The 17,433-nt window shown below is 32.8% G+C and overlaps 1 protein-coding gene across 11 annotated transcripts in view; it reads left to right on the forward strand.

Annotated features, from left to right (window-relative positions):
* Positions 1-17,433, forward strand: part of LOC132908706 (uncharacterized) — a 159,325-nt gene that overhangs the window by 122,122 nt on the left and 19,770 nt on the right. For all 11 annotated transcript variants that reach the window (XM_060962952.1, XM_060962943.1, XM_060962951.1 and 8 more), the window contains 2 exons: positions 11,785-11,887; positions 13,628-13,800. In XM_060962952.1, coding sequence (XP_060818935.1) covers positions 11,785-11,887; positions 13,628-13,800 — 276 coding nt within the window. The remainder of the gene's footprint in view (positions 1-11,784; positions 11,888-13,627; positions 13,801-17,433) is intronic.

The following is a 17,433-nucleotide window of genomic DNA, read 5'->3' on the forward strand; positions in this document are numbered from 1 at the left end:
TAAGTACACTTTGCAAATTTTTCGATTTTCTCGGAAACGATGCATCACATAAACAAAATTCATTTTACATCTTCAATTTCTGTTTTTTACGTAGAATTATTCCCCATCTGGTTGTATCGCTGATTATTAGAAATCCTACTATATTGTAAAATGTAGAATTGAAAAAAATACCTGAAATATCGAAAAAGCTCGTTGTAACATTTGGAGAGCAAAACAAATCCAGATCTAAATTCCATTTCTTCATATGTCTTCATAAAGACGTGAATTTGCATAAACATCCAAACCTAATTGCCACATCTCGTAACATAAGTTTTAAATTGTTAGACAAGCTTACGATATACCACTTATCAACATTTAACGATAAAACAGAAGAAAGATACAAATCGAAAGAGGTAGAAGAACAAGAATATGGTATCGGGGAAAAAAGTTAGAGGAAAAAATGGGAAAAAGAAAGAAAAAGTCGCAGAGCTAGCAGGTCGATCGGTCTGTTCGTTTCCTTCTCTGGACCATTTGTAGTAGACTGGCGGAGTACAATGGCAGCATTAGATGGAAGACGATGGACCGCGATGGATGGAGGAAGAGAAATTGCGCCCGACGAATGGAAATTCAATCGAACGGCCTGATCGCATTATTCCCTAATCTAACCTCTTCCTCCTGCCGCTTGTCACGCCAGCTTGATGGGCTTTTAATCGAAAAATGTTAATCGACCGAAGGGTGGATGGACTTGCGAGTTTCTTCGTGTGTGTACTTTGACACGTTTGTTTAAGATTTAGATTAATTTCGAAGGTAGATTGGAAGATGTTTTGCGATTAGACAATTTTATAGAGTTGGAAAGTTCAATGTTATTGTACGATTTGTTCTGATTAAAGTAAAAATTCAACAAGTAGAAGAAAAATATAAAATACGAAGTACTAAATGTCGTGTGATTGTTAGTTTTAAATAATGTCTCGTGTATTTGTTACAAATGATTCAATATCGTTATTCTTAAATATTCGTCTTTTTAAAGATTAATAATTTAATTAAAAAATTTGAGATCAAACTATTTCAGACTTTTCGTAACTACTGCATTTATCTTTTATAATATAATCTGAATAATCCTAGAATTCTTGGAAACTAATACTCCTAATGGATGATCGCATATGATAGAAAATTTCCGTTTTGATTGAATTAATCATAATCCTTCGAATAATGGTAAATGGCAGGATGCATAGGTCGACGACTAAAATATTGAGTCCTACTACTTGCCGACGTTGACTTTTACTACTTCAGTGGCGAATTCGTCTTTATAGAATTTGCGAATGGAAGTTATCACGAACACATGATATATTGGTTACTGGGAATATACGTGATCGAAGTATGGTGGTCATGTACGATATTGATGTTTATTGTAATTTAAGCGGAAGTTTCTTGAGAGAATGGTGAGAATGAAATGATCGCGTAATGTATCGAGTTTTACTACTGAAAGTTATGAAGTTTTACCTCTGTTCACATAAGTTGATTGATACTATGATTATGGGATATTTATACAGAGTGTTTCCGAAGTCGCGATACAACCGGAAAGAAGAAATTTCTTATATAAAAGTAAGTCAAAAATATGGAATAAAAGTTTTTTATGTAGAGCTCCGTTTTCGAGAAAATTGAGTTTGAATCCTTGATAAGTAGGTGTGCAACTAACCGCAATCTTGTTTGGCGAATCCTATCCCATCTTCCATATCCTATATCCTACATCCCACATCTTATATCATGTATCCCACAATTAATACTTCGTCTTCATATACTCTTCTTCACATTCTATACACCACATTTCGTATCTTTAGCCCGTGTCTTTCATTCTAATTTCAACAGCGTGTATATCCATTTCATATTTTATATTTCATATTTCCATATCCTTATCCTACAGCACATTTTCCATATGCCCTTTCCCACATCTTGCGCCCAATATTTATTGGACCATATCCCACACCCCGTGTATCCTACTCTATATTCCATATCCTGCACCTTATTTCCTTTTTCGCTAAACCCATTTCCTATATCCTGTATCCTGAAACATTGTAAATTACAAATAAGCAAGAACAAAATAACATATTTTTACGCAGAAAAATAATTTTTTACCCGCGAAACGTAATATGCCTCCAAATTGCACAAAAAATTGTGCAAAAACTCCCACGAATGAAGACAAATGAAATTCATTATCCCATAAAATGAGGCTCGTTATCCACGTTCAGAATAAAAGGGACATATGGATATCACTTTGTGAAATCGATACGTTCAAAAATGAATTTCCCTTTCATTTTTCGAACATGCAATATCTTGATACAGTATCTTTCGAAAAGATATAATTGTATAACATTGAAAGGGGTGTGAAAATCGGCTTGTAGAGAACTTTTGCAACTTATGAAATTACAAGATGAAAAGTGTAGCTAAGCTTTATTGAATAAAAGTACAGCATCGATATCAAACACGAAAATGAAACTTCTTGCTCGATCAAGAAGTTTTCGAAATAGAGTAACTAAAGTGAAGTTGATCGCTATCGATACTGAATTATTACAAACTGCTATTTATTAAATTTTCATCCGATTATCCATGAATCATGCGTCCGAAAATTTTATATTTAACATGTTTTTATTTTTACCGATAAGTTTAATTTCGCCTATAAAATTCTAAATATTTCTTCACTTAAACTTTAATTCTATTTACTTGTCATTTAAAAATTTGTATTTGCGCCATAGGAGTAGTGTAACAATTATTACAAATCCCAAAAAGAATTTGTAAAATTTCGAAAAAAGAATTAAAAGATATGAAATTTGAAGCAAAATCTCGATAAACAGAAGAATATCGTTTCCATCGATTCGATGATCGGTAAATCTGTAATAAGTGACTTCGTCGTGCTACGATTTCTTCTTTTTCCCTTTTCTTCTTTCGTTCGCGAGAATCGTCAAGGAATTCTAGCCGTAATAACTGCCTGAGAAATAATTATCATTTTAACAGGACGTGACCGTAATCGCCAGCGTCCCGCGATTCCAGGAATTTCATTAGTTTCGATAAATTCAGTCCGTCTAGCCTCGATTGTCTTTCGTCATTAATTCCCAACAACGCAGCCGCATTCATTACTAATTCCTATCTAACACGCCAACTCAATTCGCCCACGATCGATCGATCGTCCGATCATCATTAGAAACGTTTTAATTACCAAACTCTTTGCTGGCCTTCTTTATTTTTCTTTAAGATCGCTACAAATTTCATGCATTTTTTCTTCATCTAGAAAATAGAATGGAAGACGATTTACTAACTCTAACGAAGATCATTTCTATTGTTGTATTATGTTGCAATGAAAGTTAAGTTTCACGTTATGAATTATTTTGTAACGATACGTGGTTTGTGCTTGAAATACCGAATTTGTTAAGTGTCCACAAAATTAAATAATTCAAAATGGACTGTGTATTTATATTAATTTTATGCGTATTCGTGCTTTGGTGCATTTTAAATGCGAAATTGTATCTTCTCTTTGAATTGCACTACAAAGAAATATTAAGAGCTTATATCTTAAAAGTATTAATTTTAGGTCATTCTGAGTACTTTGAGTAGTCAATGCAAAAATGTAATTAATATAATGTAACAGTTCTATTTCATTTAATTAGTACAGTATAATGTAATTACATAGTTATTAAATAGTATAATATATTTTAATTAATATGTGTATAATACAGTCAATAAATCATTAAGATTACACAATTCTAATTTTCTTGAGTCACTGAATCGAATTGTACGGCGTATAATTCTATATAATCGAAGAATCACGAAGATTAATTTTTAGAGTCAACTTTCGATTATCCTCTGTTAACTTTCGATCTTCCCACGTTAATTCTTCTAAAGCCTAAATACTTCAACGACGCTGACCATTCTGGTTTTCTTTCTATTCTGATGGAAAAATTCGAAACCTGTTGCGGTACGACCCCAAGAACTCTATTCTCCGCTGGCTTGCGCTCTTAACACGTTTTCCCTAGAGCAGAAAGTAATAGGGTTTCCTTATTCTTCGAGACGCAATTTGCGCCTTGGTGGAGCTCTATAAAGGCTTGTTTCTCGAGATTCATGGCCTTGACAAGTGTCCATCGTCCTTTCGAAACCATAACGAAATCGTAATGTATCTAGATATTCCAGCCTTTCGTCGTTTCATTGTTATTATTAAATTACGTCTATAGACACTTGTATTTTTAATTCTTTAATTTTTTAATCTTTGATTCTTCTTCGGCAATGAAGAAAACACAGATAAAGGGATGACCTACATTTTAATCATTGTATATATGTCGTATATAAGTGGAAAACGCATATTATGGATGTCAAAGAATTGTTTGTTACCGTGAATCAGATTTATAATTTCAATTATACTCACCTATCGTAGTAATCTTCGTCCTTTCCCATTTTTAATCAGCATCGTTAATCAGCAGACTGTAGATTTTTACGCGTCTACGAGAAACTTGAAAGTGCAAAATTATAGCGCAGAATGCATGTAATACGGAAAGACATAAAATAGCCAAATTATAGTACTTTTTGTAATACTTGCTATAATGGAATATGAATTTGCATAAAATTCCACGATCTATTAATCGATAATTCAGTACGGTTCCTACGTGATATTTGAAGAATAAAGCTGGAGGAAGTGCGTGTGTTCGTTCGACGAGTTAGATGGGTTACTTAAAACTGTATGTGTACGTCGGTGTGCGAGGGAGTGACCGTACTTAAGGAACGAAATAGCGAGGGATGGTATGGTTTAGAAGATAGAGGAGAGAGGGTCTTCGAAGTTGAGTTGAGAAAAGAGAGTCGAGCAGTGGAATCGTAGAGACATGCTCCAAGTAGAGGAATTTAGTAGTCTTAGGGCGAGGAATTTAAAAAAAAAAAAAAAAAAAGAAAGGAGATCGAGCCGAGGAGAATTTTTTGGTGGAGAGTTTCAAACGAAATTCGAGGAACAGCTTAGGAAATAGGGAGTTCGAAAGGTCGTGCGATGTGGGAAGATAGAAGAAACGAAGATCAGAAAGGAAAATGATGGAAGGAGTTTCGGCGAATTTGAAGAAAAATTCCTGACATTTGTTAGGACGAAATTTACAGAGAAAATTGTGAAAAAAGGAGGGTAAAAAGTGAAAGAGGAAGTTTCGGCGAAAATTACATACTTGGAGCAATCGATAAGGAATATATAGCAGAGGCCTATAAAAATTCTTAACTTGCTATATTTATGAAGTTGATAACATCTAATTAAGTTTATTTCATAGGGCAGTTTCTTTGGAAGTTGTAGTTATAGTTTCGGAGAAAATTTAGATCAATTTAGCAGAATTATCAGAGGCGTGCATCTTCTGTCGAAATGTTATTTGAACCAGATAAGCGAAATTGTTTTAATAGTGAAATTAAAAATGTTCAGTAAATAGGGTTAATAAAGTTTCTGGTGATGATAAACTGATTAGTTTACAATTGTAAGTCACATGATATGATTTGTTGAAAATGACCGTAATATACATACAGTTGACATAGAGATGTAATATGACAGTATGTATTAAATATTAACAATTGCATTTCGATGTTACAAATTAAATTCTCTTGGTTGATTTGTCACGTGCAATCTACATATAGAAATAATGCTACTGCATGATGATAACCTAGACGTAGTGGAAATAGAGAGAATTTAAAAATCGACATAGTAAGTGTTTGGATGGTGAACGAAATTTAGTAGAAAGTGAGATTTTGAAGAGTTCTGTAAACTAGAGGAACGTAGGCAAAATTGAGGAAAGGCGAGAAGAATGTGGGGATAAATTAAAGATTACTGATAACTAGTTTTATAGGCTGTTAAAAAATTTCAATTATTTCATTATCTCAATTATGTGCTGTTTAAGTTATTTATGGAAATTATTAATTTATCAGACTTTTAGAAATTTTTCATTATCTTGTTATATAAGTTATTTATTCTTTAATGGTTATATAGGAGTTTGATAAGTTTCTTTGGTCATTTTAAATTATTTCATTACGTATTATGTTTTTTTCATAATTTCGAATGATTAATTCACCATTGTTGTAAACTTTAAGTTTCGATTACGTAATGGTTTTATAACGATCATTTGCTTGCCTCGGTTGTGTAACCAAACAAGACTTAAGCATTATATAAATGAAATATTTATGGAATGGTTATTTAAATAATATATCATTTTATTTCAGTAAATTCATTTTGCAATAACCATGAGCTATTTATTTAAATATACAAATCATTTAATTACATAATTATCAAGGTAATAATTTGTTATTTTATATAGGAATAAATATTTCCCAATCTTTCAAATAATTTTTTATCTTGTCATATCAATATCATCAACTGAGTCAGAAATACAGGTATTTTTACAGTTTAGATGTCACCATCGTGCAATATTCAGGGACGATAGACAACCCTAACAGATAAAAATTAACCTGCAACTGGGAAAGAAGAATTAGCTCTCAGTTGACGTGTTATATGCACTTTTGACAAAGCGTAAGCAATTTATCTTGTCAAATTTCTGTTTCTATTCTATTTCTATTTCTATTTCTATTATATTTTGATATTCAAAACTATCAGGCCTGGCTAATTGTACGACTATATTTTCTTATATTTTTATTACTGGCTATATTTTTCCCATCAAGAGTACGCTATACAAATCATGCGAATTCGTGCGTAATCACCTTCCACGAATATTCTAATTGTCCCTTGCTTTCACCCGAATTTCACCAATACGAGAGAAAATCCAGCCGTTTCCCTTTTCACGCCGATCGCGATCCCTCGATACTTCTTCCCTTTTTACTTTCTTTTCTTTACGAGCCACGACAGAGATCCCGCTTTTAGACGACCGAGCCAGATAAGCCGGATGCTTGTTGGCTCGCACGAGGAGAGAAGCGGAGGTTAAAGCGCCGATAAACCGGGCTTACCGCGGTGACGCGCGTGCTTTTGCCTCGTAACTTCTTTTTCTCCATTTTCTCGTTTGCCATTCTGCACGAAGAATCGCGACCAAGCCTTGTCTACGTCGCAATTTCTCTGTAACTTGTAGCTCGCTGTTAACAGATTTTTGTAGAACATTTTCTAGAACAAGAGGCTTCGGTACCGTGGTAATTGAAAAGAAATTTATTGCATAGGTTTGTCGTCTACAGACATGAATAAAGGAATCCTTAAAATTGTTTATAATTATATTATAACATATGGGATTGAATGCTCATTTGAATGCTTTGAATGCTTACATAACAAGTATATCATTTACCTACACAATATTTGCACTGTATTATTTAGGAAAATTGAACAAATATATTTTTATCATTTTTCACGTGTACTGATATTTTCCTTGCATTTACTATAATTAAATTTTTACACAAAACATTCTTTCACAATACTATCGGAATCAGCTCAAATATTATGGCGACTGTATATTCACTATAGTCCTAGAAATGAAACGTATATGTTCCTATAACGTTCCACTTATACTAATCTTTCTCTTACATTTACTTCACCTCCTTCCTTCTACTCCGGCAAACTAATAAACGCAAACTTAAATACCGCAACGCGTTGCCCTGAGATCCATAAACGAAGCGACGCGAACAATTTTGCAACAGCAATATTAAAATTGTCGTGGCTCGTCTCCCCACGGATCTTTCGTTGAATTACGCTTTATTATCCCTGGCGGGAATCTTAATTAATCGGGCTTTATCGCGCGCCTTTTACAAGTTCCGAACTTTATCTCGTTTATCGCGTCGCGAATCAGCACGTAAAGTTCACTTCCTGTTTAGGAGAGCGTTAACCCTTCAACTAGCTACAGTGTTGATAATGTAGTGGTGTGTGGCGTGTATTTCGTGTTTCTACGAAGATACGAGATTGTAGGCGTACGAAGAGATGAGAGACAGGCTCGTGGGATACTTCATTTCGTTCTAATAGTCGTATCGATTAAACTTGGGGATTAGACTCGAGCTTCTCGGGAGCTCTGCATCAACAATTTCCTGTCCCAGCTAGCGCACTTCTTCCAGTTCGGGGCAAACGTTTCCTGTTTCGCGCGATTTCTTCTCGTGGATGATATAATTGGATTATTGGGAAATTGATCGTGATATCACGTTGAGCAGATTCCGTAATTTGCATGATTTGTGTATGTTTTCTTATAACATGTATGCTGATACTTTGTGCGATATAATTGTTTTTATGGACGTACGAACAGTACGATGCGTTTTTCATTTCATTTGACGTTTGTTACATTACATGTAAGTACCATTTGTGGATATTTTTATACGCTGTTATGTAAGTACTACCAATTAAAATGATAGATCTGTTCCATTTAATCTATGCTCCTTCTGCGTCCAATTAAAAATGATCATATCATATTTTATGAAACGTATCTTTTTGTTTCAACGATAAGAAGCAAATGCTCTTATTATATTATTATAATCTGTTAAAATTGAGTCCTGCTTGTTATGCTACGTTTTATAATATTTTGTCTGCGATTTATTCATACCTTTAAATTGTTAATAGTTGACAATTAATAATGATATTATTTAATAACGTGATAAACTAATTTTGCTTTCATTTTACCTATAGATTTATACACGTACAAGTAGTTTCCAAAAAATTGCTGTGTATTCTAATTGTAGAATTTCATATGTCTTATATTACAAATATTTATAATCTTCGTATTTTTAATTACTTTCTATTTGCTAGTTCATTACTCTATAGCTGGTGAAAACTTCTCGTATCTGCCCAACTACTCACATTTCTGAGAAAGCTGAAAACGAGCTTTCTTAATTCATTCAAGCTTCTTATCTCTTACGCTGCTTCAAATTACGGCATAATGTAATAAAAATGTAAAACTTTGCCTCATTAGAAATCCATCATCCTTATCGCGTCGTTTACGTATACAAAGACTCTGATCCAAAGGAAAAGAATTTATTTCGCACGAATGTAAAACTCTCGAAACTTCCCTTTCGTCTAAATTCCTTACATTTGGCGCAATTATTCGAATTTCCAGGAGTGAGGAAATAAAATAGTATTAAACCGATTCCAATTAATCCACTTCTCGCGTCTAATCCATCCCACTAAGTACCTCGCATTTCCGTTACTCAGCGGCGAAAAGCTCTTCCTAAAGCTTAGCGAATCCCTTTGTCGTCTAAATTACATCCACCTACTTATCAGTCGCGCAGCATTCGAAATTACCAAAGTGGCACAATAAAAATGTAAATTTCCGGTCACTGGCCTGTCAAAGATTCGCACTGGGAAGTATGAAACGTCTGAATTTACTCGCGTGATAACGTGCACGCGTGCGTGCGTGCAATTAGACTTCAGAGAGTCGGTCACGAAAAACGCGTCTCGACGCCGGCGCCGCGGCGCCTTCCTTCTACCCGGCGATATCAACATTCCACGCTCGGCACGCGTTGGAATTCTTTATGGTCCCCACGGCAGCGGCACGAAAGAAAGAGAGGCCACACCCTTGGCGAGTGGTCGTTAAGTATAAAACACGAGGAAAAAGAGAAGAAAGAAGGCGATTTAGGGCACGAAAAAAAAAAAAAAAAAAAAGAACTTCCAAGATATCTTGCGACTACTAAGTTTTACGCTAAAGCTTCAGATTTATGTAATTTTTGTTTCGTTAAAGTAATTTCAACTTTTGTGATAACTATACTGAGGATGTTTATGCGCTTTTGGGAAATTTAAAATTGCAATAATCCGCAGAATGACTAATATATAATATAAATATTTGAGATGAACAAAGTAGGATGCTTTTTGTAATGTTTATTACGCGAGAAAAAAGTTTTTATGTAGATTTCGTTTCTTTAAATACGTCGGGAAACATTAAAAATACCGTATAAACATCCGTGGTACAGTGATTAGATTAATTCATAGTCGATTGTATGTTATACAATATCGAGTAAATTAAAAGTATGAATTCGATATAATTATAATTATAATATGTTGTTTTATTATAAGTGTATATAGACTAATGAGAGGCGAACAAATTGAACAATCACAATTTTTTAAAAATTTAATCTTTACAATCATATTTAGAGATATGTAAGTAGTATCAAGTATCAGTGTGTACAGTAGGTTTAAAGTGTGAAATACTAACTAATTGCCGTTTTTCTTTGTAATATAATATTAATTTACCATGTACAGTAATTTGAATAAAACACGTGAATTATTTCTGCCTTTGAAAATTCTATCTGAAATGATTGATTATTCAGCTTTCACCATGGTTTATTGAAAAATAATTCATGATAAATTTAATGAAACAAAAAGAGCAATTGAATATGACTGAACAAAACAATATCTAACAGTAACGTTTGTTTAAAAAGTGCAAGAAACTAGGAAAGAATTGTATGTAGATAGAATATACATATGTAAAATCGGTGAAGTCATGGGATGAAATATCGGGCTATACTACTTGCTAATGTGGGCTTTTACTGCTATCACTACAATGGAGATAAAAACTACAATACTTATGCAGAATATTTCGGATTCTTTCCATGAAAGGACGTGAACGTCTCACGAGTAAAACTAAGAAATTGTTATAAAAATATTACATAAAATGTGAACGTATTATATAGACATTGCACAAACATAAATTCCTAGGCGTCTTCTTAAAAAGTTAGAATAAAAATCCTATATCAATACCATTTATATTATATTCATCTTTCATAACATCTAATACTGCTTATGTTGCTCTTTTATATTCGAATGCTACGTAATTTAATTTTCAAAAATTCGGTCGAGCATTTGAAATATCTATAAAGTATTAATTTTTCAAGCTATTTGATTTTTAATAAATAACTTGTAATACTTTAAAAATAATTATATTATTTTATGGAAATAGCATTACACTTTACTGTATATAAAATATTATACTTTATAGAAACATTTACAAAATGAAACTATTATTGTTTTTGTACTATAATAATAATAAAATGAAAAACGAAACAGTAAATTTCCTTTCTCATAAGTGAACTATTGGACGATTTTGTTGAGAAAATTTGAATAAATTATGGACACAATTAATGTCTAGCGAATATAACAAATTCCAGAAAGTTGTGAGCGAAATTTAACTACCCTAACAGCTCTAAAAAGTTGTAAACGGTGATAATTCTATTGGTTTTTGGACTAATCATTGGAAATTCGTTTCGAGGAAGGTTTTATTAATTTTATAAACTTTTTTCTTTCAGTGGAATAATTTCTTAGGGAGTTACGTTATCGACGAAGGAAGTTTTAGCTGAAAAGACTTAAATCAAAATGATTGGAGATATTTGGTGAATTTTAAACAGCAGGTCGCTCTACTTAATTTCGTTTCCTCTCAATTCACGTTATTAACTTTGTCTCTTCCTGAATCTCCTGCGAGAAACTTCTTTCTCTAGTCTTAGTATTTATAAGAAAATTCACTTGCAAGTCCTATCTTTTCCTGATGCTTTTGTCTAGGTATACTAAATTGTTTAATTTTTCTATTTAATCAGAACACTTTTATTCACATAATTGTGATTAATAAAATTGTATCAACTATTAAACAATTGATATCTTTGTTATCTCTAAAACTAAATTGATCTAATAAACATAAAGTTTTCTATCATATCTATTAAATTAATCTAATATCATGATAAATAAAAGATCTAATAAATATAATTTTTTCTATCATATCTATTAAACCAATCTAATATCATGATAAATAAAAGATCACATATATTAAATGCAAGAGAGTGTAAGATTGTCTATAAAATAATTGCCGAAGGGTTAAATCAACTAAGTATTGTTTTTGTTGTTTCAAGAACCGTCGCCGCTGTACGACAACAATCACTACCATGAGGAATGCCTAAAATGTAATAGCTGTGGCCTGAATCTCACGGGACCCAACCAGAAACGGGCTAGACGGTGAGTAAAAAATGTTAATACACAAAGAAAATTATAAAAATGTAAGACGAACATATAATTAACAATCTTATTCATCTTGCTTATCACGTCAATGCAGAAACTAAGCTACGAATTTATTGTCCATCTCTTCCTTGTTTACATTGGTATTCCTTTTAAGGTCTTTGCACAATTGCAAAATTGTCGAATAAAATTATGAAAGTTGTTTGATAACTAAAAAATTGTAAATTAAAATCGTATCGCAACAATTGTCTGAGAATCGTAAAATTGTAAAAATCGTCGTTGTACGTAGTATATCGTTGTATAGATCGCGATTGTTATTTTAAGTTTATATGGAAAGGTAACTTTTATTTTTCAGATGTTTCGTATATCAATTTTTCTAATAAAAAACACTTGGATTCAGATTGTCTATTTTCTAGCGGTTGGTCTAGGTTTAAAAGACCTCAGGATCGCTTCACTGCGGATTTTTCATCGTAAAACGCATTTCCACATGACGTGGAAAAACGTCATATCGTTGGAAATACGATTCGGTCGATCGGAATTGGAACGATCGTGATTCTCGAAATGCATCGCCGCATTTGTGGTGAACTGGATCGGGGAATCGATCCATAGAACGAAAATCATATCGTATACGTTTTTATTGCATATAGGATAGAATAATTGAAGATATTCTACCACCTGAAAGAAATAAAAAATAAACATATGTATGTAGTAATAATATAAAGAAATAAATCTATATGATAATAAATTTTTATCATATCTTTTTATCGCTTAATTGTAACAAATATAATGTATGTATCAGTATTAAAATATTCGGAATGGTTTAATACGATAACAGAGAACGTGAATGTTGTGAATATTATATCGTTGAACGTGAAGTAACATCGAAGTATATAGCTCCAGAAGCTATTAAATTTATAGAATGAAAAGATGTATAGTCTTCGTTTTACCATACGTCCCGAGGGAAGAACAGTTATTTTTATTACTCATCGACCTATAAATATATACAATTTAGTTGAGATACTGAAACAAATATTTTTCCAGCCGATATATCGTAAATATACGTAACATGTAGTAATAAAAAATGTAGTATAAGATTGAAACGAAAGATAACAAGTATTAACAATAATTTTTTCATACTTTTGATACGTCAAGAGAAATTTTTTAATTGTACAATAACAGGATTATGTTTCAATAGTTTTCCGCTATTTAATTAGCGTAGGAATTAAAAAGTTACGACTCCATATAGAGACAAAAATATCAAATAATACGAGAACGAAATAGCAAGTGACACTTTTCTACATTTGATATTTTTAAAGCTTCAAAAACATAAGTATACATAAACATGATAAAATATTTCTGTCGAGGTTTCTGCTTTTAAATCATATTTATAAAAATTCGCTGACTGTTAACCAGCGTGAATATCCGTAGTCTACACATAAATCATAAAAACCCAAAAATCTTTAGCAAAATTGCAAAAGAAAACAGAATTTGTCCATTTGAAAATCATCGAGTAACGAACAACTTTCAATCTCCAAACAAGACATTTTGTTAAAAATCTGCTTGACCAAATATTATATGCATAAACAGAGAAAGCAAAAGATGATATTGGAAATGAGGAAAGATGTTCCATCAGCTCGTTATGCATGTATTATGTTCGACGTTCATTAATCAAAAACTGTGTTCTGTGTGGTGCACTTATCCAAACGACGCGAAGGATCATCAATTTCTTCTGTTCCGTAGGTTCAAGAACCAAATACTTTGCGATCTTCACTTCGCTGACGTGGCGCTGATGGAGTGCTCGGACTTCATGCAGCAGTTGCGCAGCTTCAAACCACAAAGTTTAGGCTGCGCAGTTGCCCGAAGAAAATCATCGACAACCTTAATCTTTCCCTTACCACCGCAAGCTTGCTCAGGTATGATTAATTAATTTATCTTACATATCTTCTACATACAATATTCCACGATACAAGGTGTTAAGCAAAAAAATAAGGTGTTAAGCATCTCATTTTAATTCGAGACGGTCGATTTTGATATCTAACAGCAAACGAAGCCACCAGCTTGTATGCAAAAGCGCATAATCCAAGACAAGGGAAACCACCTGTAGCATCGACTCATACATATGCACGCTGGTACAAGTTGGCGATCTCTTTCCTTCCTCTCGATTTATTTTCGTCGACTTTCTTAAGACGTTAACTAGAAAAGACGAATTAACTCGTCAGTTTTGGCGAGTACTATATTTTGGACCGTGAATATTTATTGCTATAAGCCATTTTAATCAAAGACTCGTCACAAATCGCGTTTCCTTGATTGAACTGATTTTTAAATTTAATACAATTTTAATAACATTGTAAGAGATAGATGAAAGATAATAAATATTCATGAATCGACTTTAATGTAACAAGAATTGAAGAAAGAGAAGGAATTATGGTTAGATATCGGTGCAGTTACAGTAGTATCTTGTTATTTTATAGAACTTTGGTTGAGAAACTTTGGATTCGATTTATAAAAAGTTTACTTTAGACTGTAGCGTTAAAAAATAGGTTAAAAATTGAAGTTTGTTACGATTGTTTGATCATGGAATCATCGAGAAAGATATTTCATAAACTTAATATATTTCGTAGCTTTTTTAATGAAGAGAGGTTGATTTCGAAAAGAGATTAATTTATAGAAGGCATAAAAATCATATTAAAACCTTATCACAGTAGTAAACATATTTCCATTTAATGGTACTGGAATATATCTCGACATATTTGAAGGAACGTGAGACGAATACACATGTTTTGCATCCTCGAATCATTTAAGCAAATAAACATGTTTTGCAATATTGAGCCTCTTAATTCAACGAACGTGTTTCACATATTCAAGTTATTTGTTATTTCAAGGGACATGTTTATCATCGTGAGAAAAACAATCGTGTTATTTACTAATTCATAAAAGTTGAAATATCGTTGAGCTTTATTTCAGTAGCAAATATTTGAAAATGGTAAATATGATTCCACTTGAAGTTGCTTAAAAAGTTATTGTTTACGTATAATTTAATTATACACGATCTGAAGATTTTCAAATTTAGTTTCAAAGCTGCCAGCATTTACTAAAATGTGTAACGTGTAATTCCAAAGTTTATTTCAAATAAAATTTATCGCAATATAAATATACAATCAATACATTTCACATGGTACTAATATATATTATTATATTTGTTATTAGATTTACACAATAATTGGTAAGGGATTTAAAAAAGAAATTTTTACTCAATTCCTGAAAATGTTCAATTTTTCAGCAATTTCAATCAACGTTTGCAAAGAACGAGAATGAAATTTCGTTTCAAAAAATTTGCAATTTCAATATATTTCATGCATAAAAATACCCATTGTAATTGTACACGACAATCGTGTGTAATTTGCATCTTTCAACGGTTGAATAATAATGTTTGATATATTCCATAACACATCGTCCAATGTAATTAAGTGTACAACGAAATGCAACGAAAATGGCGAATCTGTTCCATCAACGATTGTTCTGCAATTTTGGAAAGCTTAATAAAAGGGATACTACTATAACTTGACAAAATTATGAATAATTTAATATTCTGTACGTTTACACAGCACAGTAAATAGTTTGTAAATTTATTCTCATATATATAATTTAATCGTTATTTAATTTGATACACTGAAACAAAGTGACAACCGCAGCAGCGTTCATGCACAAAATTAATAAAGTTCACGTAAATCCATGCAGATGCTACGTTAAAAATATTCACCTGCAGTAACAAACATTCATTTTGCACGAAACATTCGACGAATCCTATCGAATGTAAAAGGTCAAATAAATGTTTATACGGAATTTCTATTAACAGCAACATAACGACAGTTCTACTGTTATAGAATTTACTAAAAAGCCAAGAAAATCGATGTAACATCAACGATGTAATTAAAACATGTATGGGATAGTATAGGTAAATTTGTCTAGTTTTATTAAAAATAATATTCACAGCAGGTACAAAAGCATTAGAGTTTTCGCTTCGTCTCATTTTCAACATTGCTATTTTGATGTAGATGTAGATTTTAAAGGGCACCCAAGTAAAATGCAAATATTACGAGTAATTTAACACGAGATATAAAAAGATTTGAAGTTTCGTTGCATCTCGTTTTCAACGTTACTGTTTTCGATAAAAAAAAAAAAGGATTCTGAAGAATACCAAAGTAAAATATAAGGAATATTATGAAATAAGATTCAGCCGAGACATATTTCTACAAAGAGTTTCCAATTTCTATTTCGTCTTATTCGTAACATTACTATTTCTGATGCAATTAGTAAAATTTTCAAATGTACTAGACTATGGTATAAATATTCTATATAATTTCATAAGTATCAGGAATGTTTCTATATCTCAATTTCACTCTGTCCTTTGCAACTGCTAAAACAAATACGATAAACATACAAGATACACATAAAACCGGACATTAAAAAATTAAAAAGAAGAACGCAGCAAATACAAAGTTAGAAACAAGAAAAAATTTTCAATCCATATTTGCCGCCAGGGAAAGCTTCCTCGCAAACAAACAGCCTCGATCCATCAAAAATTTCATTCGACATCGTGATAACACCACCTTCGTTCTTCAAAAAACCAGCAAAAGAAGCTCACCGAACCGTTCCGCTTAAACTCATCTTCGATCGAAAGAAACCGAGAGTTTTCGCAGGAATCAACCCTCGATCGTTATTTTATCACTTGGAAGGGGATCTGGCGATCCTGTACCCGTAAGAAACGAACGAAGAAGAAGCGGCAAGAGGAGCAGCATCAGGAGGAGTGAAAAACTGGAACGTGCTATTCTACCGTTCCCTCTCAAGTATCGACGATCGAATTTACGAAGCACTACAGACCATTAGTTCCTGCTGAGAGAAAGCTGAGATTAAAGGAGTGGTAAAACGACCAGAAGACGGGGATGCACCGGGGCCGGTTCACTTTAAGTTCGAATACCAAGCCTGTCTATAAACAGTTTGGTGTTCTACCTTACAGTGAGTCGACCGTGGTATCGTCGACGTTCTATAGGAAAAAATAAGAGAGGAAGATAAAAAGAGAAAGAGAGAGAGAGAGAGAGAATGGGAAGGAAAAAGGGCGAATCGACGAACGAAAAGCTGGCCGTTCCGAAGGGGAAAACGCGTTATCGATGATACGTGCCTAAGTGGACGGATAGTTGGCGTTGCACGTGGAAGGAGAAATCCCTGAAACAGGTCAGCCTCAGTAGCGAAGGTTCGATATAGGTCGGATTCGACTGTAAGAAGGACGGATCGGATTGCTTCCTTTAATGATTTCCTGGCCTCCATTTTCCTACTCGCGTTTCCATGTGGTTTGGAAAAATGTTCTGAAAGAGGGCGAGATCGTTTAGATCGATGAAGCTGTTGCTTCGTGATGGATGGAAGAGTTTCTATAGGCTTAATACGAATCGACGTTTTATTTGTGTGATATTGTAATAAAGATCATTTGCATACTATCATTGAAAAGAATATGGATATATCAATGGATATTCTAATTTTAGATTTTTCTT

This window comes from Bombus pascuorum, chromosome 7 (genome assembly GCF_905332965.1).
Source record: "Bombus pascuorum chromosome 7, iyBomPasc1.1, whole genome shotgun sequence".
In the NCBI taxonomy this organism is placed as follows: domain Eukaryota; kingdom Metazoa; phylum Arthropoda; class Insecta; order Hymenoptera; family Apidae; genus Bombus; species Bombus pascuorum.